At 40.9% G+C, this 23,423-nt stretch overlaps 1 protein-coding gene across 1 annotated transcript in view; it reads left to right on the top strand.

Annotated features, from left to right (window-relative positions):
- The first annotated feature begins 2,920 nt into the window (after positions 1-2,920).
- Positions 2,921-23,423, top strand: part of MARF1 (meiosis regulator and mRNA stability factor 1) — a 46,252-nt gene continuing 25,749 nt past the window's right edge. Inside the window, 13 exon segments of the mRNA XM_023765113.1 lie at positions 2,921-3,049; positions 6,626-6,827; positions 8,695-9,387; positions 10,118-10,286; positions 11,400-11,626; positions 14,206-14,323; positions 14,926-15,098; positions 16,790-17,215; positions 17,418-17,575; positions 17,657-17,815; positions 19,097-19,238; positions 19,936-20,114; positions 21,396-21,476. Of these exon segments, the coding sequence (XP_023620881.1) occupies positions 6,684-6,827; positions 8,695-9,387; positions 10,118-10,286; positions 11,400-11,626; positions 14,206-14,323; positions 14,926-15,098; positions 16,790-17,215; positions 17,418-17,575; positions 17,657-17,815; positions 19,097-19,238; positions 19,936-20,114; positions 21,396-21,476 (2,669 nt within the window). The 5' untranslated portion in view covers positions 2,921-3,049; positions 6,626-6,683.

Here is a 23,423-nt window from a genome sequence, read left to right as displayed (position 1 = left end):
CACTGGTAGGGTCCCTAGCGACTGCCAGCTGCCTGCGGGGTACTGCCTCCCTTCCCCCAGCCAGGCCCCACCCCCTGGTCGAACTCCCGGACAACTCTCGGTTGAGGGGACACTTTGCATACTACACTATTATTATATAGAATTATTTCAAAACCCTAAACTTAACCTAACATAGAAGAAAAGTTGCTGGAGGAGAAACTACTTTTGTGGCAGCCAGGTTAATCTAGGACAGCGGTTCTCAACCTGTGGGTCGCGACCCCTTTGGGGGTCGAACGACCCTTTCACAGGGGTCGCCTAAGACCATCAGAAAAACACATATATAATTACATATTGTTGCCGAAACCGGTTTGGCTCAGTGGATAGAGCGTCGGCCTGCGGACTGAAAGGTCCCAGGTTCGATTCCGGTCAAGGGCATGTACCTGGGTTGCGGGCACATCCCCAGTAGGAGATGTGCAGGAGGCAGCTGGTCGATGTTTCTCTCTCATCGATGTTTCTAACTCTCTATCTCTCTCCCTTCCTCTCTATAAAAAAAAATCAATAAAATATATATAAAAAAATAATAATAATTACATATTGTTTTTGTGATTAATCACTATGCGTTAATTATGTTCAATTTGTAACAATGAAATTGGGGGTCACCACAACATGAGGAACTGTATTAAAGGGTCGCAGCATTAGGAAGGTTGAGAACCACTGATCTAGGAGCTGAACTGAATCTAGGAGCTTAAATAGCACAAAAATCAATCTTCATCCTTGTTTCATACAATTTGGACAAGGAAAAAACTGAAAGTTACTCTTACTCTATGAAAAAAGAGTTCATCCAGCAAAGGAATAGAAATAAGGCTAACAGAGGCTAAATTTAAGAAAATATGTCTTAAGGAACATGTTAAAGCACTCTTTCACAAATATCAAATTGTATTTTGATTCATAATGATCTGCTTCCAAGGGCTGGCATACTCTGCATAGGTTAGTATTCTACAGAAAACAACAAAATTGCATTTCTTTAAGAATTATTTGTAATTCAGACTTTTCATTAGCTTTCCACTTCGTACAATTTGTTCATTTTTATTTCCTGCACTTGACCTGTTGAGACCAGGCACAATTCTGGCCTTGAAAGAATGTCAAAGTCAAACAAAACGTGTCTGCTCTTTATTATGTTTTGTGGCTAAAAACTTTTCTTAAAAAGAAGAATTTTTTAAAAATCCACCATTACTTTGTTCGCCTTTTTATACTTTTAGTTAACATGGTCCGTGTTCAGAGATACTCAGCTAGAATGAAAAGGAAAACACCCCTAAAAAGCAGCATATGTGGTACTTTGAAAAAAACAAAACAAAAACCACACAAAACGCTAGAAACAGAGCTGCTTTCTCATCTAATTCCCATTTGGAAACTATTCCCCACACAGACACAAGGCAGATCTAACTTAAGCAGGCTGACGAGGCGTGTGTACTTGTCATCTTCCTCCTGGAAAATGAAATTCAAGCACAGGATTCTTCAGCTCCGTGTTTGACCTTGCCCTCCACAATCACGTCTACCAGGATGTCTACAGGGACACATTGCTGCCCCTGAAATGCACCCCGCCTATCGGAATTGCCTAATGAAACTGCCTCACACTTCAGACTCTGGGGGGACGGTGTGTGTGTGTGTGTTTTCGCATGTGTGCGTGTGTGTGTGTGTGTTTTCGCGTGTGTGCGTGTGTGTGTGTGTGTGTGTGTGTGTGTGTGTGTGTGTAAGGTCTCTTTCGGCAATTTCTAGTTATTGATTCTTCTGCAAAATCAATGTTTCTTGGCTAACTTTAGAAATAAACTTTTCCAACCTTTCCATAGTCTCCAGCTAGCACATCCTGAACTCTGTCTAGATTTAGCTATAGCGATGCGCTTTGTTTTTCTAATTTGCAACAGGAAATAGTGAGCAGCTGGCAGTTTTGCCAAGGACAATTGTGCTTATTGAATTAAAAAAACAACACTTTTCTTTTTAAATCTCAGGTAAAAGTAGGTGGTGAGGCGAAGGGGGAGAAAACAAACCCAGACACGACTTATCCATCCACGTAACACACAAGCCGCGAGGGGCCTCGCAAGGCTTTTGCAACCACGAGGTCTACTTTTTGTTCGCCCGGCCTGTTTACTGGGAAAGTTGTGTTCGTTTGTAATGAGCTGCGGACCAGGGCTTTTAAAAACCACGTTTCCCTAAGTCACGAGGACCTCTTCGCTGTCGGTGACAACACCCGGGCTAGTCCCGGACACACGTTTTCTTGCCAGCGAGACGCCGGCCGGCCAGAAGGACCGGCGGTTAGCTCGGTTGGCAGTTCTTGTGGGGTGTTTTTTTTTTTATCACTCGCCACTAGGTTGCACTAGATTAAGCATGCTGTGGAAAATATGCGTTATTTAAATTTTTTCCCAAAGCAGAATCATCACGTGACAAGATGGGGGGGGGGGAGAGGGAGAGAGAGAGAGAGAGAGAGAGAGAGAGAGAAAAGAGAAGTGAGCCAAGCCAAAACGTTCAGGCTTTTCATCGAAATCCGATTTAAATCGCCTTTCCTCAAAAGACCGAAAGAACTGACTTGTACCAAATCCTGTGGTTGGCTGATTTTTTCCCCCGGTTCCACTTCACAAGCTCCCTAATTCCCCGGTCTTCGGTTTCTTTCCACTCTGCAACGATAGACCAGGGGGAAGGCCTCCTTAAATTGGGGGTTTTCGTCCAAAAAAGCCGGGGCCGCCCCCCGGGAAGGTCCCTATTTAAGGGTTTATCGGGAGGGGACTGAGCCTGACGAGGCTGCAGGGCCGCGAGGCCCCGCCCCCCCCAGGTTCCCAGCACGCCCTGCGCGGAGAGGACACGACGGTGGGGGAGGGGTGGAGGAAGGGGCGGGGCGAGGGGGAAGAAAAGGGCGTCCTTTTACGACCGGGGCGGTGCGGTGCGGAAGCGGAAGTGAAGGGCGCGCTTGGCGGCGGCGGCGGGAGCTGCGGAGTCGGGAATCAAAACAAAGGGCCTGGCGGGGCGGGGGGAAGGCGGCGGGGTCGGAATGTGAGCGAAGGTGGAGCAGGCTGTAGAGGTGAGTGTGCTGGCAGCGTTGGGAACCAGTCCTTGATGGGCCCACTTCTCTGGGGCCACCAGGCTGGAGGAAAAACGGTGTACCCCCTTTCCCCTGCCTATTACTGGCGGAGGTGCGGGAGGTTGGTTAGTCGAGGGGAAGGACTGGGACCCACCACTCAGGCCCCCACTAAAGGTTCGGGTTGCCTCCCTTTCGTGTCCGTTCACGACAGCCATTGCTGCGCCGCTGCTGCCCTTTGGGGCGGGGCGGGGGGGGGGGGGGAGTTGGCTCCCCGCCGCACCTGTCTCCCTGCTCCCAATGGTGCCCTCCAGGTGTGGAGAGCAACCTTTCCAGAGGAGTTTGCTCCGTGGGAAGGTTAAGAGAGGAAGATGGGGCGGGTGCTTTTGCAACCCTCCTGAGCGTTTTGCATCCTCCTCAGTTTTCAACACTCTCTAGGATGCAGCCTCTGGTTTGAAGGGTAGTAGTTGAGTTTTCTTAGGGCTTGAGCCACTCCCACTACTGGTTGTAACGCGACACCTTGATACACCTTTTAGAGTTCCCCAAGCACCTTTCTGGTATTACTAAGAGCTCTCCAGTTACCTTTATGTCTTTTGAACTTCCTAACATCTCTGAGCGGTAATATTCTGTTTTTGTATACAGAAGGATTGAAACCTAACGGTCTTCCTAGGCGTTTATCGAATTCTTCTTTCACTCAGCTATTATGGATATGTGCTAGATTCAGGAGATACAAAAATAAGTAAGGAAATATGATCCCTACTGTCACGGAGTTTATATTCAAGTGGGAGAGACAGAAAATAAAGCAAGCAAATAAGACAATTTTAGATAGAAGAGCTATTGAAAAAAGTAATGGGATTGGGGAGGGTGTATGGGGGGGGTTAAGGATTAGATTGGGTGTTAAGGACATTGCTAAATTTTCTACTTGATTGTTTCATTTAATCCAAACAATAGCCCTATGAGAGTGCCACTATTATTATCAGGCCCATTTTCCAGATGGGATCTGAGGTTTGGAGAGATTGTGAGCTACACAGAGAGGAAGCCAAAGAATTGGGGATTAATATGCGGACAGTCTGACTTCAGAACCTGTGCTCTCAAACACTATCTGAATTGCTCAGATATTCTGGGAGGTAATGGCAGAAGTGAGACTTAAACGCAAATCAAAGAAAACTTTGCTTTGGCTACCTAAGTTACTTAGTGGCATTCCCAGGAATATTTGGGAAAATTTCCAGGTGCAGGCCACTAACAAGCTAATATGTGTGTACTTTCTGTTGCTGTGTTGAGCAATACAGAGGGCACCTTGGTGTGGTAGAAAGAGGTGGACAAGCCTGGTTTACTCCCTTTCTAATAGTGTGATCTTGCGCAAGTTACAAAACTTCATTGAAGTTCTGTTTTCTCCTCTGTAAGATGTGGCTTAATCATTGTATCCCTGTGGCAATCATAAGCCTGCTACAGAGTAGGTAATAAGTACATATTTGCTGAATGGAGAAATAATGTTAAATAAAAATGCTTAGTAAACTATATTGTACTCTACCTGTCAGCTCACTTTCAGGATTGGCCTTGAAGAGGTTTGTGAGAACACATTGAAGTTGTGTATATCCTGAATATCACAAATTCTTTATGATTTAGAGGCGATTGTGGGAGGTATTAAACCTGTATTTAAGAGGAAAAACAAGTAGCATAATGTACTAATATTGTGGTAGTTAACTTCATCTCTGTCTCCAAATTAACTCCTAATTATAAACAGCTAGGTAAAGTAAAAATATTTATTTAGTATATACTAAGTAGCCAGCCCTGTGCTTGGCACAGGTGATGAAGGATTGAAAACAAATGGTAGGCTCCTTTATCTAATATTTTTCACCCTCAATAGTGCTGTGAGGTGTACAGGGAAGAAATTAGACACACTGAACCGAGGAAGAACCCAAAATTTAATGAAGTTTTGTAGCTTCAACATAAGGGCTAAATAGTAAATATTTTAGGCTTTGTAGGCAATATAGTCTCTGTTGCAAATACTTAATTCTGCAATTATAGTGCAAAAATCAGCCATAGACAGTTCTTAAATGAGTGTGGCCATGTCTCGATAAAACTGTTTATAGACACTGAAATTTGAATTTCATAAAATTTTGTGTCATAAAACATTATTTTGATTTTTTTTCTAAGAATTTAAAAATGTAAAATACATCCTTAGTTCAAAGGCCATTTAAATAAAAGCAGTGGGCTGGTTTTGGCTGGCAGGTCATAGTTTGCCTACCCCTGCTTTATGTGATCAGCCCTCCTGTACCTTAAATATGGCACTTGTATCATCATCTCTCCCCTCACCCTACTATGTTGATGTTAAAACTGCTTGAAACGAGGATCTTATCAGAGAGATAGCTAAAAGGAATTCTTTTCTATATTCCCAGGTTAAATTTCTGAAAGATAAATTAATAACCTTAAAGGGGCCACTGTAGGTAAGAGTAGGTGATTGTTGGGGTATGATGGTGGGGACTTGGAAATGAGATTCAGTTGTCCTTACCATTGGCTGGCTGCCTCCATGCCCAATGGCTATTATTGATTTGATCTGCTTTTATTGTACTGTTTAAGTGTTGTTGCACTGGAGTAGATACAGCATGTCTGTGACTTGAGATTTCTCTGTTAGATTTTTGTTGGTATACCAGGTTGCACAAACTAAGAAATTGATTTGATTTGTTTTGTAGCAGAATCAAATTCAAAGTCTTGGTCGGATGGCTCAATTGGTTGAAGAATCGTCCTGTATACCAAAAGGTTGTTGGTTCAGTTCCTAGTCATAGTACATACCTAGGTTTCGGGTTTGATCCCTGGTCTGGGCACTTAGAGGAGGCAACTGATTGATGTTTCTCATATCAATTCTCTCTCTCTCTCTTTCGCTCAAAATCAGTTTTTAAAAAAACCCCACCATATCTTCTGGGGAGGATTGAAAAAAAAATCAAAAGTCCACAGAGGCCACATAATATGGACCTTCCATACTAATATCAAAGACCAGTGGGATAAGTTGTTATTAAATCAATTTCAGAATCTTACATAACTGGTAATGAGGACATATAGTTATTCTTTTACTAAAAATTACATGCTCTCTGCTGTTAACTTTTTGACTCTCATAAGAAGAGCCTTTAGGGAAAGACAGTTGAGAAGAATTAAGAAAAACTATAGAAAACGTCTACTCAGGGCTAGAGGAGGTTGTCTCCAGCTAAGAGGAGAGGTTTCACTGGGGATATGCAGGTGTCCAAGATTTGGTTACTTCTCTCAAGCATTGCTGTTTATAGAAAAGAAATAGGGCTCATCTGGAGTTCATTTTTATTGGAAGAATTATAGAACATGAGAAATGGAAGAGGCTGATTTTTTTTTTAAAAACGGGTGGATGCAGTCAGAATTTAAGCATAAATAGTCAACCAAGTTGACCAAATTTTAGTAACCTGTAATATGCTTTGAAAGCCATTCTACTTTTGCTCCTAAGGTCTTACTTGTTGGGAGCCATTGCACCATTAATATAGTTGCAGTCTCACATTTTAATAGTAAAATTTGTACTTATGCATATAAATAACATTGAAATCTCATTCTCAACAGGGTGGAAGAATGAAAGAAAAGAAAGGTGAAAGAATGTTGAACAACTTTGTGTGGCTATATGATGGAAGGAAACGGAACTGAGAACTCCTGTAGTAGAACACTCGGATGGCTTCAACAAGATAATGGTGCTAAGCCATGGCTTTGGAAATTCTCTAATTGCTTTTCTCGTCCTGAGCAGATGTTGCCACTTAGTCCCCAAACGGTAACTATGTGCAAGACTAAGGACATAGCAAATTCCTAATGCAAATAGATGGGAGCTCCATTTGTTCTGGGGCAGTTGCTCTCCCTGGAGTCTGTGCTGAGTTTTCCTGGTATCTTGCTTATATTACTTCTTGTAGAACATTATTATAATTCCTGACTCCATGAGCATAATTTTTTAACTCTTGTATGTCCACTCTTAAATAACAGTAGATGCTTTAAATATTTAATGTTAACATTTTGGGAAGATTTATTTCTCATTAAAGTCATGGATTTCAAAGATAAATCCACATTGTAGAATACAATTGGAGAAAATATAAAATAGATTTTATTTTACTGTAGCCTTCTGAAATTTTTAAAAAAATATATATTTTTTAATTGATTTTAGAGAGGACAAGAGAGGGAGAGAGAGAGAGAGAAACATCAATGGTGAAAGAGAATCATTGATTGGCTGCCTCCTGCATGCCCCCTACTGGGGATTGAGCCCGCAACCTGGGCATGTCCCCTTGACCGGAATCAAACCCGGGACTCTTCAGTCTGCAGGCTGATGCTCTATCCACTGAGCCAAACTAGCTAGGGCCAGATCCAGACACTTGATTTTTGTCAGTGGCATTCAGAATTGAGTGTGTTCAAGGGGACCAACTCACAGTAACCTTGCCATAAGAGCCAAATTTGTATAAATCAGAATGGCAGCGTATTCATTTCCAGCCTGAACTAATTACCAAAAGGGCAGAATATAGTGCTTGTTGGATGGTCAGCCCATTGCTATTACCTCCCTTTTAGGAAAAATCTAGCTGAAAATCCAGATTTCTCCTGAATGAATATAGAATCACAGCAAAAGGAGTGAAATCATGGAAGTCAGATGGACCCTTCTATGCTCCCAGGGATGAGCATGTCTCAATCACTATACGAGGGCATCTTTTTCATCTTGGTAGAGCCTGCAGTCAGTCCATAAAGGCTCTTGATTAGTTAGATCTCCTTTCAGGGTCCAGGAACTCTGCTGAGAGGTTTATGTGCATGATCTTATTTTATCCTTCTAACAGTTGTCAGAAGTACATCCCGTTGTTCCCAATTGAAAGATGAGGAAATGGAAGTGTAGAGGGCTTAAGTAACTTACTAAGGGTCATAAAACTGCTGAGTATCACATGCAAGCCAAGGCCTCTGACACTAATGCCATACCACAACCTTTATAAATTTACTGGCCTCCTGTGTCTATGTTGGAGGAATGTGACAAACTATTTCTCTTGTATCTCTTCCCAGTTTTCTAATTATCCTAATTTTTTTCACTGGCTGCAGAATAATGTTGGCATTAGGGATTTAGGCCATGATATTCTAGGGTTTGCTAAATGTCATCAGCAGCACGTTTATAGACTTTTCCACAGATGGGTCACTTGGGGAGATGGCTGAGCGCATCCATAGTGTTTGGAATCTTCTCTGAAGAACCTTACTAAAACCCCTTATGATTTTACTGCAAAGCACTTTGCTTTTAAGCCATCTTTATTGAATGCTGCTGTGACTGTGTTGTTTTCATACCACCTATTTTGTCTTCAGAAGATGCCGTGAGACAAGGGGAAGTTATCAAAAGGAGGTAACTGGGACATAGATGGTTAACCCGGTTTACCAAAGACCCCTCCCCTAGTCTCTTAAAATTCTAGAAGAACACAGTCTTATCTTTCGTTGTCTTTCCATGTTCACCTCCTGCAGGCCTCTCTGAAGAATGCCACTGGTTTTAGCTGGTATTCCATTTTGTTTGTTCATGATTGAGTGGTATAAACAGGATTGAATCGTTTCCATTGTTGAATGCAATAGGATGTAACCAAAAATCTCTGACCTCATAAAATTAACTCGTGTTCTGATTTTTTTTTTCTCAGAAAGATTACATGGAGAACAAGAAAGTTGCTGTGGAATTAAAGGATGTACCATCTCCCCTTCATACTGGCTCTAAACTTTTTCCAGCAGTTCCACTTCCAGATACTCATTCTCTTCAGCAAACTAAAATACAGCTTCCAACTGTCCCCAAAGTAAGCTGCTGTGCTCATTGCACTAATGAACCCTCCACTTCACCAATGCATTTTGGTGGTGGCGGTGGCGGTGGCGGTAGCGGAGGTACTGGTAGCTTGATTCACTCGGGCACAGTGTTAGACTCACAGAGCACCAGGACAATCACATGCCAGGTAGGGTCAGGACTTGCTTTTCAGTCTTCACCTTCACTCCAGAATGCCTTAGCTAGGAACAGTATGGCCGGCATTGCAAGTGACTTTCCCAGCACGTGTCCAGAAAGTAACCTCTCTTCCTGCCAACACCTGCCCTGTTGTGGAAAGCTCCATTTCCAGTCATGCCATGGTAACGTGCACAAGCTACATCAGTTCCCGGCTCTCCAGGGCTGCACCTCTGCTGGCTATTTCCCCTGTTCTGATTTCACAAGTGGGGCTCCAGGGCATTTGGAAGAGCACATTTCACAGTCGGAGCTAACACCTCACTTGTGCACCAGCTCTTTGCACCTAAATGTGGTCCCTCCGGTGTGTTTAAAGGGCTCCCTTTACTGCGAAGACTGTCTAAACAAGGTTTGTATCTTTTTATTTGATATGTTGGGGGCAGCTGAGGTTTGAGGAATGACATTTTAAAGTGGATATATCTTGAAAAGCCTTTATTTTGCTTGGGGTTGAAGATTCTTCCATGATGTCGCTTTCTTCCCATGAGCATAACTTCTGCTGGTCCCAAAGCTATGGGTAAAATGGGAGGGACCATTCAGATAGGTAGAGAGTAATTATTTATATAGTTTACCCTGTTAGGGCCTCTTGAGATAAATCTGTTTCGTACATGTAAACCTAGTTCAGCAAAGCCTCGTGTACTATTTTGTCTTTAAAGACTACAGCACGATTGTGATTTCTTATAACACCCTGTACACGAACCCATTCATGTAATGTAGGTAATTGCATGTTGTCCTTTTGAAGTAATTTGAGGAACTTGAAACTTGGCCTCAGTCACACTTGTGTTTAAGTGAACACTTTAATTCCCTTTATGTAAAGTTTGTCTGAGGTCTCCATTGCAGCAGACACATGCCCCAGAGTGTAAAGGTCTGATCATGTGACTATCTCTCCTGATCATTTCAAGTCACTTCTTTGAGTGAGTTTATGAATTGATAACTAATAGTCTAGGAAAGATGATTTGAAAAGGTATTTTATTAGAGGTTAGCATCTGGAAAGGAGAAACACTTGGAATGTGTTTTCAGTTGTTGTATATAATTCTGAAATGATATATCTGAAACCTTTTTAAAAAAAATTTTTAAAACAGCCGGCAAGAAATAGTATAATTGCTGCTGCTAAAGTCTGGCCAAATATACCACCTCCAAATACTCAAACTGCACCTGTTACTGTTCCTCTGTGTAATGGCTGTGGAACCAAAGGGAAGGAGACCACATTGTTATTGGCGACCAGTCTAGACAAAGCTGCTTCGAAATTTGGTAAATGACAGTATGGTATAAAATGTGCATATTTAAATAGTTTTCAATATCATATCCTAACTGTGCATTGCCTGTAAAAGAGTCCTTGTGGTTCTAAAGCTACTGTGTATGTGAGTCTCCATTTCCATCTCTTGGTAAAAATATTTTTATAGATCAGTATGTTATTTGCCCTTTATTTATATTTTTAAAAATATATTGTTATTGATTTCAAAGAGAAAGGGATAGGGGGAGAGAGAGAGAAACAACAACGTTGAGAGAGAATCATTGATCAGCTGCCTCCTGCACGCCCCACAGTGGGATTGAGCCTGCAACCCAGGCATGTGCCCTAACCAGGAATCGAACTGTGACCTCTTGGTTTACAGGTCAAGGATGCTCAACCACTGAGCCACGCCAGCTGGGCTCATTTGCCCTTTATATTGGGCTGGGGCTAATTGAAATCAGAAGCTGTGTGTAGAAAAATGGGGAGTACATTAGGAGTAACAAGTACTGGATGGGACATGGTGTCAACTTAGGTTAATAATCACACTTATTAATTGTATACTCTCTAGAAGCTGTAAGTCTTTAGAAAGGTTTGGTAGTGACTGGTGAAAAATGACATTTGAAAACCTAAGAGCATTTTCCCCAAAAGTAACTAATATTTTATTTTTTAAAAACATTTAAAAAATATTAAATCAGATGTTAATGCTGCACTAAAAATCATTTAAAATCGACAGTAAAAACTTTTGTTACCTCTTCATTGTTCTTTCCAATGGGGCAGAGCATGGAAATCAGGTCCCAGGGCTGCAGCATCCATTCACCTATGTGTTAGTATTGAGAGATGCATAAGTGACGCATGAGGATGGCTCAGGCTTTGCGATGGATTATTGTGGGCTTAAAGTAAATTAACCTTTTTTAGTTTGTTTTCTTCTGAAAAATAGGAATAATTGCTAGAGGTACTATGACAGCTTGGGGTTTTTTTGTTTTATTAGATCAACCAGTGAGGTTGGTATCCTTAAAATTAATATCCATCAATTATTTCGATTTTCTGCCACTAAGAATGATAGGTAGCTATTTTATTTTAATTTGCCATTTCTTTTTCATTATGTATAATTGAAAGTGTTAACATTTCTTAAGGCTCACCAGAAGTTGCACTAGCTGGACAGCTGCTGGAAAACTTACCCCCCATTGGAGTTTTTTGGGATATTGAAAACTGCTCAGTTCCCTCTGGCCGCTCAGCCTCTGCTGTTGTACATAGAATCCGTGAGAAGTTTTTTAAAGGCCATAGAGAAGCAGAATTCATCTGTGTTTGTGACATCAGTAAAGAAAACAAAGAAGTTATTCAAGAGCTGAATAATTGCCAGGTAAAAAAATAAAACAGTTTTAATCTATTATGGTAGAAGAATAGGTACATGTGATTTTCTTTCAAAGAATTACAGTTCAAAATTTGTTTAATGTGCATTTGGAAATAAAGGAAATTAGCAAAAGATTATTTCTAAAGTACAGTAAATCCTCACTTAACATTGTCAGTAGGTTCTACAACTTCAAATGAAATGACATATAATGAAACCAGTTTTGCCACATAGGCTAATTGATATAAACGAGAGTTAAGTTCCTATAGCAGCGGTTCTCAACCTGTGGGTCGCGACCCTTTTGGGGATCGAATGACCCTTTCACAGGGGTCGCCTAAGACCATTGGAAAACACATATATAATTACATATTGTTTTTGTGATTAATCACTGTGTTTTACTTATGTTCAATTTGTAACAATGAAATTGGGGGTCACCACAACATGAGGAACTGTATTAAAGGGTCGTGGCATTAGGAAGATTGAGAACCACTGTCCTATAGCATTTCACCAGTGTTATAACAAAATGACATTGAACGAAATGATGTAATTTGAGGGCCTGCTGTTCTAGGAATCATCTAATTGTGTCTAATCTTTCAGTAATGCTACTCGTATGTGACTAGTGATATACCTGTATAATGGTTTCCTTTGATTTTCATAATTGCTCTGTGAACAGGCTCATAGGATTTATTATTTGAAATTTACAAATGAAATTGAGACCCCCCAAAGTGGTTAAGCAACTTAAAATTTTTTTTTTAATTCATTTGAGAGAGAGTCGGGAGAGGGTGGGGGAGGGCAGAAAGAGAAAGAGAAACATCTTTTTTTTTTTAAATGTATTTTATTGATTTTTCACAGAGAGGAAGGGAAAGGGATAGAGAGTTAGCAACATCGATGAGAGAGAAACATCAATCAGCTGCCTCCTGCAAGCCCCTACCGGGGATGTGCCTGCAACCAAGGTACTTGCCCTTGACTGGAATCGAACCCGGGACCCCTCAGTCTGCAGGCCGACGCTCTATCCACTGAGCCAAACTGGTTAGGGCATCACTTTGTTGTTCCACTTATTTATGCAATAATTGGTTGATTCTTTTATGTGTCCGACCTGGGATCGAACTCATGACCTTGGTGTATGGGGACGATGCTCCAGCCAACTGAGCCATCTGGCCAGGGCTTAAGCAACTTTTTTTTTTTTTTAATATATTTTATTGATTTTTTTACAGAGAGGAAGGGAGAGGGATAGAGAGTTAGAAACATTGATGAGAGAGAAACATTGATCAGCCGCCTCGTGCCCGCACCCAAGGTACATGCCCTTGACCGGAATCGAACCTGGGACCTTTCAGTCCCCAGGCCGACGCTCTGTCCACTGAGCCAAACCGGTTAGGGCTAAGCAACTTTTTTTAAAAATTGATTTTAAAATCAAGAGAGAGGAAGGGAGGATAAAGAGATAGAAACATCGATAAGAGAGAAACATCATTCAACTGCCTCCTGTGTGCCCCCTAATGGGGATTGAGCCCACATCCCGGATATGTGCCCTTGACTGGGAGTCAAACCAGTGACCACTTGGTTTGTGGGTCGATGCTCAATCACTGAGCCATACCGGCTGGACTTAAGCAACTTTTTTAAGATCACATGGCCAGTAAGTAGATAACTAAGATTTAAATCCAGATTGAGCCCAAAGTCTGTTCTCTTAAATTGGAACTAGAACCCAGTTCTTTTGACTCTTAGACAAATAATTCCATTGATATGCCATATTGGTGTCTAAAATTATATACTTATGTTCTTCATAAAAACTAATCTATTGTGTTTTGCATGTAGTTGTGGCACCTCTCAAAACTTTCCTTGCTTTGAAGACTGTTATTTATGACCTGATAATTTTTTTTTTGTTAATCCTCACCCAAGGATATTTTTCAATTGATTTCTGGAGAGAGTGGAGAGAGGGGCATGAGAAAGAGAAAGATCTATGTGACAGACACATCGATCGGTTGCCTCTCGCATGCATCCCAGCCAGGACTGAGGAATCAAACCTGCAACCCAGATGCGTGCCCATGACTGGAAATTGAACCTTTGACCCTTCAGTGTGCAGGCCACTGAGCCACACCAGCCAGAGCAAGCCTGATAATTTTAATAGGAATAAACACAGTTTAGCTCCCTAAAGGCTAGATGCCTCTCCTGTTCACTACCTGACCCCAGATCCTGAAAGGCGTAGTGTATATAGCATAGACAAATGACACCAGCCCCAAATACTATTTTAATCATATATCAAGTCTCTGCTATTCCCAAATTGTTGGTAAAAGCTCTTCGTGAGAGTTCATGCAACTACTTCAAATTTCACTTCCTTTTCTCTGCCTAATTTCTGATAGGGGCATGGATGAAGTGCAAAAGCAGATTAGAGAGGGGGGGGTAATAATGGAAGCAGGCAATTCTTATGGAAAACCAAATTTGAAATTATTGACATCTGGTTGCAATTTTTCCCCATTTCAAGTTGCAATAATAATAATAATGAAAGATTTTATTTCCTCAAAGACAGTCTGTTAAGATGTGTAGTGATTTTCTCACCTCAGCCTTTGCTCATTTGTCCTTATTATAAATTAATGCAGGTAACTGTTGCCCACATCAATGCTACTGCGAAGAATGCTGCTGATGATAAACTCCGCCAGAGTCTCCGAAGGTTTGCAAATACGCACACTGCTCCAGCTACTGTGGTTCTTGTGTCGAGTAAGTGTGGAAACATCTGCTCATTTTAGCTAAATGCACTATGTGGGAATTATCATAGGAGCCAGAACATGTTAAAGTAAAATGTGTCTGAAAGAGGGTGAAGTACATAGGACATATTTATGCTTATGTCTGGGAACTGTCTGGGAAATAAAAATGGGTCTACATGGAATTCTGTATTTTCTCCTTGGAACTTGAGTAAGGATTCTTGTGGGGCCAAGTTTATTAAAGAAAATGTAATTGTTTCTTTTTTTTTTCTTAAAAAGAAAACTCATATTGTTTTTAACCCTGGGCCAATGCTGCTAATCTTAAAAATCTAAGATGAGTAATGTCCAAAGTTGACACTCCCCAAAATATTAATATTTGCTCCCTGTTATGACTAGAAGTAACACGTGTCTTTTTAGTATAAGTATGTGGTAAAATTGTCTTACCATGCTAATTCCTCTGATATCAAATGTGTTCCTATTCTAAAAAGGGAGGGGGAGGGGTCGGCTTTAGCTCGAGCAGTTACTTCATGGCAGACATTAAAAAGGGAGGGGGGAGTCTGTCTTTCTCAAGTGTTTCTAATGTTTGGGGATGGGATTGGGCTGTATCTTACCTTTCAGCTGATGTCAATTTTGCCTTGGAACTTAGTGACCTGAGACACAGACATGGTTTCCACATAATTTTGATCCATAAAAACCAGGCCTCAGAAGCACTGCTGCATCATGCTAATGAATTGATTAGATTTGAAGAATTCATTTCCGACTTGCCCCCCAGGTCACCACTAAAAATGCCAGTAAGTGAGTTTGCCTTCTCTTTGCTATATTCCAACACTAGGTTAGGGAGGTTGAAGAAGCCCTAAGCAAGGGGGTCTACAAGCCTAGAGGAAACTCTTCATTATAGGAGGTCTAGCCAGATTTTGAAATAAGGGTTAGAAATCTTCAATTCTTCTCTTACAAATATACAGAGACTTGATATGTATGAATGTTGTTTTTATTTTTAAAATTGACTTAGATTTACCTTACCAGTAGCCACTGGCCAGTGTCTCCATAGCTAACAATGCTTTGTGTCAGAGGGATAGAAATAATGGAATAAGAGTTATTAATCCTTTTGCTTTCAAGTGTTTTGGGTAAAGAATATGGTGATGGTTTGTACCAACTGGTGTGTTTGGAGTCAAACAGAGGAATTGTAAAGTTTTCAGGCATTTAAAATGTAAGTCCTCAGCAGGCCTCTGAGCCTGTTTTCTGTAGTTGCACTCCATGTCATGCATGTGCACAGGAAGGTAGGAATGGTTATTGCTACACCTATAGCCTGTTAAGCCACATGATAGGAGAAGGTGAGTTTTTTCCAGCAAGATGAGCATTTCTGATAATCTTGATTCGGGACAGGAATGTTTACTGCAATGCTGAACAACATTAATAAGTTGCTTGGAGATTATTTATGTAACTCTTAAAGAAATAGTAACGATGGAGAGGAGCTATAGTGTAGATCAGTGATGGCGAACCTATGACACGCGTGTCAGAGGTGACACGCGAACTCATTTTTTTGGTTGATTTTTCTTTGTTAAATGGCATTTAAATATATAAAATAAATATCAAAAATACACATCTTTGTTTTACTATGGTTGCAGATATCAAAAAATTTCTATATGTAACACGGCACCAGAGTTAAGTTAGGGTTTTTCAAAATGCTGACAGGCCGAGCTCAAAAGGTTCGCCATCACTGGTGTAGATGAAGCAGAAGAGCAGGCAATCCCATACATTAAGTGCAGTTTTAATGTAATTAGATGACTTGAGAGTTACAGAAGTACCTTAGAGATGATCTCATCCAATGTCCTTATATCAGGGAGGAGAAAGTCAGCACTTAGAAAAAGTAGGCAATTCATTGGAGGTCACACAGCTTGATCACAGAAGAGCAGAGACGACCCCAGGGCCCCTGATCCAAGCACTTGAGCTGCTAGTCTCCCTGTATTCCCTGACACCCAGAACAAGCCAAGGTTAAACACATGCTAAGGACAACCCAGTTGGGGATACCAGAGTCTGACCCTACTTCAGTCTTTGAGCCACCCTCCTAATTAATTTTTGTTGTTATTCATTATGCTTTTAGCCGTTTGGCTATAGCTCCATTTTTCACCCTTCTGCTTCTGTTTGCACTCACTTTTCTAATCTTGAAGACCTTGAAGTCAGATGTATTTTAGGTGAAAGATTGCTCACTATAGAGATCCTTATTCCTAATGGTTAAAAAACAAAACAAAACATTATTCAGAAATTGAATCGTCAGTCTCATTCACTAGAGTGATAGCTTCAGATACAGTTCTCTTTTTCTATGTTTTTTAATCTAAATAAGTTCACCTTCTCCCATCTAAATCATTATTTACCTCCCCTCCAAGGTCTCAAGCTTGTTGGAGATCATTTGTTGTTCTTATTTTGTAATTAAATGTGTGCCCTTGAGTTAACCTGTTGTAACACTTCTCCTCTGTGTCAGCAGTGCCACACTCTGCTCTATGTTTATAACCTACCAGCAAATAAAGATGGCAAGAGCGTCAGCAACAGGCTCAGACGCCTGTCCGACAACTGTGGTGGGAAAGTGCTGAGCATCACGGGCTGCAGTGCAATCCTCCGCTTCATAAACCAAGATAGTGCAGAACGGGCTCAGAAGCGAATGGAAAATGAAGATGTCTTTGGGAATAGGATCATCGTGTCATTTACTCCCAAAAATAAAGAACTCTATGAGACAAATAGTTCAAATGCAATTCCTGATAAAGTGAAGTCTCCAAAAAAACTTAAGATTCCAAAATTGTGCCTCATCAAAGATGCAAATGAGCAATCTTCCAGTGCCAAAGCCATGCCTGGAAAAGGGTCGCAGGCAAATTCTGGATCTGCTGCAAAAAACACAAATGTGAAAAGTTTACAGGTAATTATGGTAACTCTTGCTTTCTGAAGTTTATGGTAGGTTTGGTTTCTTTGTCTCTGTGTTTTATAGGCCCGCTTGCTTTTGTTCTGTCCTTTTTTTATTTCCATTTTGATGATAACTCAAAGTGACATGATTTCTGTACAGGGTCTGACACACCTTGGGTACTTAAATTTTTAATTCCTCTGTACTTGTCTCTTTTAAGGAGCTGTGCCGTCTGGAGTCAAAAACTGGTACTAGAAACAGTGAATCCCAGCAGGGTAACCTGAGGCTGGTGGCACCTCCTCACAGAAACTCGAGTGTCGTAGCACCCACACTAAAAAACTCCGGGTTGGCAGAATCCGTTTACAAAACCAATCCAAAGTAGGTTGAATTACTCTTTTCTCATAGTTGCTTCTCCAAAGTGAGGGAAAACAAATAACCTCTGATTTTTCCCTTCATTAGAAAAGAGAACCTCAGTGCCCGAAGTGTTACCAGTTCTCCTGTAGAGAAAAAAAACAAAGAGGAGACTTTGTTCCAAGTGAGTTACCCGTCTGCTTTTAGCAAGTTGATTGCATCCAGGCAAATCAGTTCTCTGCTCACATCTCCATCTTGGTCTTCTCGGTAAGTCCAGCTTCTTGATCCATGGAGTGGTTATGTGCAATAGAAGATATGTTTGTTTAAAAGAATTCAAGCAACACAGAAGCACATAAAGTAAAAGAGAAGTCTCATCCCTCTTCTGTCAGCCCCCTTGCCCCAGGTAATTTTAGCTAACATTTGGGGCAGTGCTTCTCACCATCTTTCCCTTCTCCACGTGGGCATCAGTAAGCAGAAGTCAGAGAAAGAAGTTTGTCCTGGAGTTCCTGGCCAGCGATGGGAGGGAGACACGTGAGGATGTCCTTGCCATTTCCTTATCACCTCATCATGTTGAGGAAAAGGCCCAAACTAGACATACATTGGTTATTCTTATTCATAGGATAATTACAGCAAGTAAGGGCCTCTGTAAGCCACTGTAAGGATCTGTATAACACTTACCTTATCTAAGCTTTCTAAACACTCGCACTGAGTAATTCTGGAAGCTTGGAAGACGGAAGGAGCCATAAGGCCATGTGGCATCCCATGAACTCCTTCTAGCATTGTAGGTGTTCTGCTGAGTTGGTGAAGACTCACTATGAAGGCAATGTTGGACCTGTAAAATTACATTTTAAGATATTTTATTGATTTTTTTACAGAGAGGAAGGGAGAGGGATAGAGAGTTAGAAACATCTATGAGAGAGAAACATCGATCAGCTGCCTCCTGCACACTCCCCACTGGGGATGTGCCCGCAACCAAGGTACATGCCCTTGACCGGAATCGAACCTGGAACCCTTGAGTCCGCAGGCTGACGCTCTATCCACTGAGCCAAACCAGTTAGGGCTATAATTACATTTTAAAATGTACACAAAACTTCTTTTTCTTACATGGGGAAGAAATGCAACATATGAGTAAGAATATCTAGCTTTTTCAAAGCTAGGGGTGGTTAAAGGACTTACATTGGTTATCACAAGCTAAAGCTAATTTCCTAAGAATAATGGTCAAAGTGGAAAATTAATTCATTAGGTCTGCCTGTAATTTCTGCCTTTAGCTTTGAATTATCCAATGAAAGAATATTTTATATTAAATAATTCACTGGTTATTAATATGGGGTCAACAGGTAGTACTTTTGACAATATATGTGGAAGACAAAAACACATTTGAAAACCAAATTGCATTGTGGCAAGCTCTGTCTATATATAGTTTCAAAGAAAGCCTAAATTATATAAACTAAATAGAATGCCATCTTAAAAAAATAATCTCACTATCTATGTCGTAAGCAGGAGTATGTCTCCAACACTTTTAAACAGAGTGTCCCCTCTTGCTTTCAGTGTTGCAAATTCAAGCATTGGTGCCGACTGCCCAGACCCATTTGCAAATGGTGCTGATATCCAGATCAGTAACATAGACTACAGAGTATCCCGGAAGGAGCTGCAGCAGCTCATACAGGAAGCATTTTCTAGGCATGGCAAGGTAATCTCTCACTCTTGTTCTTGCCTTTGTCTTACCCTTTGCTGACATTTCAAATTGAGATAACTTAATTCAACACTCATAACCATAGCCAGGATATGTGTTACCGAACGAGCTGGAGCTCCTTCCTTCGGTCTGCTCTTAGTGGTGCCATCCATCCAGTTTTTAGGACCCAGCCCCAGAGAGCAAGAAGCCTAGCAGAGAAGCATTTGTGGTCATGGGCAGGGATTTAAAATGGCACTTTAGGAAATAAAACATTGATGGGTTTTAGTTGGCTCTGGCTGCTAAAATCTAGAAATAGGATTCTAAAATAATGTTGGCTGTTTTTGGTAATATTTTACTGTATCTGATTCAGTTTTTAGGTGGAGTGTGCTAAAATTACACACCTTTTCCTGGTTCTTAAAATGGCTATGCCCCAGGTTTTTTGCAGGGTTGAGAGAAGACTCCTAAACACCCCTTGCCTGTGTTGGCCTCTGAGCCTGCATCAGAGCTGTGCGTGCCAGAGCACACAGGCAGGCCAGGCCAGTGTCACGTCCCTGAAGGTCACCTACCTTGGGTCACTTAGGTTCTAGTTGGCTGAAGTGCAGAATATAGACAAGTTTCCTCACTTCACTGAAGTCCACAAATGTGTCCCTTAATGATTCACCTTCAATGTTTAAATTAGAAGACATAGCATCTGTTTTCTTTCTCACTGCTGTAGGTGAAGAGTGTGGAGCTCAGCCCCCACACAGATTATCAGCTCAGGGCTGTTGTTCAAATGGAAAACTTACAAGAAGCAATCAGTGCGGTGAATACCCTCCACAGATACAAAATTGGCAGTAAGAAGATCCTGGTCTCACTTGCCACAGGAGCTGCTAATAAATCACTCTCTTTACTGAGGTAAAAACCCAAACAAGCCATTTATTTCAGGAAATAACATTTTGGCCCTGAAATAATTTTATAAATAATAAAAATAGATTTTAGCGCAATCCCAAACTGTTGTGGTAATTACATATGCAGTAATGCTTATTCTAAATTGATAGAGTTAGAAGTAAACTAGAAATTAGAAAAGATAAATTAGAAATAAGCTAGATAGAATAATTTGACTCTTGTTCAAGTCATTAACCAAAAGTGAAGCACACCTAAATTTGGCAGGCACTTAAAAGTGAAATGATACGCCACATATCCAGACAGCTTCTAAAAATAGTAGACCTTGACAATAAAAGTTTATGAGCCTGGAAAGTGAAATATTATTTTTCAAATCTTAGTAGAAGGTGGATTAGTCTGTAGAGGGTAGATCTACAAGCTCTCAACTGCAGATATATCCATAATGTTAAATAGACACCCAGCCCTGTAATTCTCATTACTACTATATTAATCTTAGGAATCTGGTGATGTTTTTATTGAGAATAAGCTTTGATTCTTCTTTGGCTCTCACTGTTTGGAGTATAGTAAAACAGGACTCACTCCTGAATATCTGTTTGGAGTCTCAAAGATCTTTTCTATGATGTACACTTCATTATTGTAAATGATCTTTCTATGATGTACACTTCATTATTGTAAATTGTTTCTCTTTCCCCTCTCTCTCCCAAGAATAAAAATAATACTAAAATTTGGAAAGTTCAGAAACAGAAGAAGCAAAGGGCAAAGGGGGCGGCGGAGGCGGAGGGAAAGGGGATCATCCATAATCCTATGGCTCAAAGCCATTCACTCTTAACAGTTTGGCTTTTGTTTTCCCTTTGAGTATTTTTGGTGCCTTTTGTTTTTTAAAACCATATTTGAAATGATATCATATTCAATTGTATCTTTAACTACAGGAATTCTACTCCCATATCTCTAACATATGAACCACAGTGTAGCAGGAGACTTTCAAGCTATTCTGCCTTTTGCTCTGAATTAACAAGGTGCTTGTCTTACTGAGTCAGGGTCTTTCTGATACACAGGTAGAAAGCTTTATGCTTGAGTCAGAGGAAAATCCCAGTGTGACTTAATATTTTTTAATTGCCTTGTCCCTAAAGTCCTTTCCTCAGATTTTTCTGGAAAATAAATTCTGACATACCAGAAACTGGTAAATTTATTTTGTATATACATTATGTTAATCAATTTTAAAGTACAACTTAGAAATCATCTGTTGATTTCCAACAGCATTTATTCTCTAATGATTAAGATTTTGTCTTACAGTGGAGAAACCATGTCTATTCTTCAGGACGCTCCTGCCTGTTGTCTGCCTCTTTTAAAATTTACAGATATCTATGAAAAAAAGTAAGTTAGGTTTATTTTTTCATTGATCTAATCCGTACTGATTCATGACTTCCAGAATTCCAATATTGATTGGTGATTGGGATAAAATTCTTAAGGAATTTGCAGCCTGATGGAGGAAATGAGACAAAGAGAGTGATGTTCAAATTTACATTTTGATTTTTTTAAAAATCTTTATTGTTGACAGTATTACATAGGTCCTCCCCCCCCCATAAACCTCTTCCAGCCCGCTCCCATCCTCCCCCCACCCCCAGGCCCTCACCATCCATTTGTCTATGTCTATGGGTTATGCATATATGCATACAAGTTCATTGGTTGATCTCTTCCCACCCACCCTCCCCTGCCTTCTCTCTTGATTTTAACATACTTTTTTTTTTTATCCTCACTGGAGGATATGTTTTCTTTTGTTGTTTTTTAAAAATATATTTTTATTGATTTCATAAAGGAAGGGTGAGGGAGAGGGGCATAGAACATCAATGATGAGAGAGATCATTGATTGGCTGCCTCCTGCACAACCCACACTGGGGATCGAGCCCATAACCCGGGCATGTGCCCTGACTGGGAATCAAACCCTGACCTCCTGGTTCATAGGTTGATGCTCAAACACTGAGCCACACTGGCTGTGCTAGAGGATATGTTTTTATTGTTTTTGTGGGGTTTTTTTAAGAGAGAAACAGAGACAGGCATCATAGATGTGGGAGAGAAACATTGATAGGTTGCCTCTGGTACACTCCTGACTAGGGAGTTGAACCTGCAACGTAGGTATGTGCCCTGACCAGGAATTGAACCCACAACCTTTTGGTATACAGGCTGACACCCCAGTTAGTTGAGCCACCCGACCAGGGCTTAACATGCATCTTTAAAATTTTTTTTACTTTTAGCAAATTTAATCTCATTGCCCAAAACAGTACTTTCTTTTTTTTTTTTTAACTGGTCAGTTTTATTATTTATTGAGTGAACAATTTTGAGCATCTTCTAGGCCAGCCGTGGGCAAACTACGGCCCGCGGGCCGGATCCGGCCCGTTTGAAATGAATAAAACTAAAAAAAAAAAAAAAAGACCGTACCCTTTTATGTAATGATGTTTACTTTGAATTTATATTAGTTCACACAAACACTCCATCCATGCTTTTGTTTCCGGCCCTCCGGTCCAGTTTAAGAACCCATTGTGGCCCTCGAGTCAAAAAGTTTGCCCACCCCTGTTCTAGACTGTAAGCTCCAGGACGACAAGGGCAAAATCTGGCCCAACAAGGTATCTTTGATACCCAGCGCATAGTAGATGCTCAACAAATATCAGTAGAGTGAAAGGCTGAGGCTCTGTGGACAGTGCTGAGCTGGGAAGACAGAGCCTTTGTCCTTGAGGAGCTTATGTCTGGAAGGAAAGGAAAAACACATTATTACATAGAACAAAAAAACTGACATTAAAAGGAAAATGTTTTGAGGATACAGAGGATGGAAAGAACAGGAGCTTGACCGTTTATGTGGATAATGGGAACCCTGGAGTACTGGAGGAGTGAGGTGAGGGGAGAGGTGTGGTGGCAGGAACCATACTCCAGGCAGACTCTTCTGGTGACAGTCATGTCTAAGATGAAATGGGGGAGGGATGGAGACGAAGAGGGGAGAGTGCTGCAGCAGTCCCAATTCTGAGCAGATGCTGTTGGAACAGAAGGAACCAGATACCACAGTAGTTTCAGTTGTCAGTAAGACAGGACTTGGTAACTAGTTTTAAATAGCCGGCAAGGTAAAAAGTAGAGGTCAATTTGATTCTGAGGTTTTTCTGCACTGGATGGCTGGGAGGATGGTTGTATAGTTAAACTGGAAATAGGGCAATAAAACATGTTCAAGAGGTACAAGTTTTTTATCTTGGTTTTGGATATACAAGTTTTAGGGAGCTATTGGAATATCTGGTCAGAGTTCGATTCATCCTCTGCACATTTGGAGGATCCCTTGGG

This window comes from Myotis lucifugus, unplaced genomic scaffold (genome assembly GCF_000147115.1).
Source record: "Myotis lucifugus unplaced genomic scaffold, Myoluc2.0 scaffold_376, whole genome shotgun sequence".
NCBI classification, from domain to species: domain Eukaryota; kingdom Metazoa; phylum Chordata; class Mammalia; order Chiroptera; family Vespertilionidae; genus Myotis; species Myotis lucifugus.
The sequence above is the reverse complement of the archived record's forward strand: the minus strand, read 5'-3'. Positions and strand labels throughout refer to the sequence as shown.